This window comes from Leopardus geoffroyi, chromosome B2 (assembly GCF_018350155.1).
Source record: "Leopardus geoffroyi isolate Oge1 chromosome B2, O.geoffroyi_Oge1_pat1.0, whole genome shotgun sequence".
Lineage (NCBI taxonomy): Eukaryota > Metazoa > Chordata > Mammalia > Carnivora > Felidae > Leopardus > Leopardus geoffroyi.
This window is the reverse complement of record NC_059332.1, coordinates 542,450-543,982: the sequence shown is the minus strand read 5'-3', so window position 1 is coordinate 543,982 and position 1,533 is coordinate 542,450. Positions and strand designations below refer to the sequence as shown.

Genomic DNA, 1,533 nt, shown 5'->3' with positions numbered 1-1,533 from the left:
CCTTGGATAAATACCTAGGAGTGCAATTCCTGGCTCAGACTAGATGAAGACGGAAATGTTTTCAATGTCATGCTTGGTGACCAGGTGTATTTTTGAGCAGCTCAGCTGGTATTGTGAACAGAGGAGGATTTGGTTCATAAAGGCGTGAGGGTGAGTGTAACTTCCAAACTTTTTGAGTTTTAGATTTGCAGGTAAGAAATGTACCTACCTGGCGTACTAGCGCTCTTTAGAGGTAGATTTGCATTTATATTGAACGAATCCTTGCCTGCTGGCCCCTTCCCAGGTCATGAACCTCAGCTGTTCCCAGTGGCAGGACAACAGCGAGTCCGTCAAGCACTTTGCATTCGCCAAGTTCTCTGCCGCTGCCGAGCAGTGCTTGCTTCTATTCACCCTCATCCTGCTCATGTTCCTCGCCTCCCTGACGGGCAATGCTCTCATAGCCCTGGCCATCTGCACCAACCCCACCCTCCACACGCCCATGTACTTCTTCCTGGCCAACCTGTCTCTCTTGGAGATTGGCTACACGTGTTCGGTCATACCCAAGATGCTTCAGAGCCTTGTGAGTGAGGCCCGGGGCATCTCCCGCGAGGGGTGTGCCACACAGATGTTCTTCTTCACGCTGTTCGCCATCAGTGAGTGCTGTCTTCTGGCAGCCATGGCTTTTGACCGCTACATGGCCATATGCTCCCCACTACACTACGCGACACGAATGAGCCGTGGGCTATGTGCCCAGCTGGCCGTGGTTTCCTGGGCAGTGGGTTGCGTGGTAGGCTTGGGCCAGACCAACTATATCTTCTCCTTGAACTTCTGTGGCCCCTGTGAAATAGACCACTTCTTCTGCGACCTCCCCCCTATCCTGGCTCTTGCCTGCGGGGATACATCCCGTAACGAGGCCGCGGTCTTTGTTGTAGCTGTTCTTTGCATTTCCAGCCCATTTCTACTGATCATCGCTTCCTATGGCAGAATCCTAGCTGCCGTGCTGATCATGCCCTCACCTGAAGGCCGCCGGAAAGCTCTGTCTACCTGCTCTTCCCACCTGCTTGTAGTGACACTCTTCTACGGCTCAGGGTCTGTCACCTACCTGAGGCCCAAGGCCAGCCATTCGCCAGGAACAGATAAGCTCCTAGCTCTCTTCTACACAGTGGTAACCTCCATGCTCAACCCCATCATCTACAGTTTGCGTAACAAGGAGGTCAAGGCAGCTCTCTGGAGAACCCTCTGGAAAAAAGCTTTAACTCGCGGGTAGGTACCGAAGGACTGTGCAGATCTGCTCTTTGAAAAGATGCACACACAACCCAAGAGGAAAGAAAGAAACATACACTGTGAGCCCTGCAGCCTGTGTTAGGACCTTCTGTGATAACACTGAGCCCTGCAGCCTGTGTTAGGACCTTCAGTGACAACTCTGAGCCCTGCAGCCTGTGTAAGGACCTTCTGTGATAACTCTGAGCCCTGCAGCCTGTGTTAGGACCTTCTGTGATAACTCTGAGCCCTGCAGCCTGTGTTAGGACCTTCTGTGATAACACTGTGAGCCCT

General features: G+C 52.6%; 1 protein-coding gene across 1 annotated transcript; it reads left to right on the top strand.

Moving 5' to 3' along the window:
- Positions 1 to 286: 286 nt before the first annotated feature.
- On the top strand, positions 287 to 1,246 carry LOC123609381 (olfactory receptor 10C1-like). Its single transcript, XM_045500396.1, has one exon. The coding sequence runs from the start codon at positions 287 to 289 to the stop codon at positions 1,244 to 1,246; it is 960 nt and encodes a 319-aa protein (XP_045356352.1).
- Positions 1,247 to 1,533: the final 287 nt, after the last annotated feature.

Excerpts from the sequence above, each read along its gene's own strand:
- LOC123609381 (XM_045500396.1), top strand. The coding sequence starts at position 287 with ATGAACCTCAGCTGTTCCCAGTGGCAGGACAACAGCGAGTCCGTCAAG.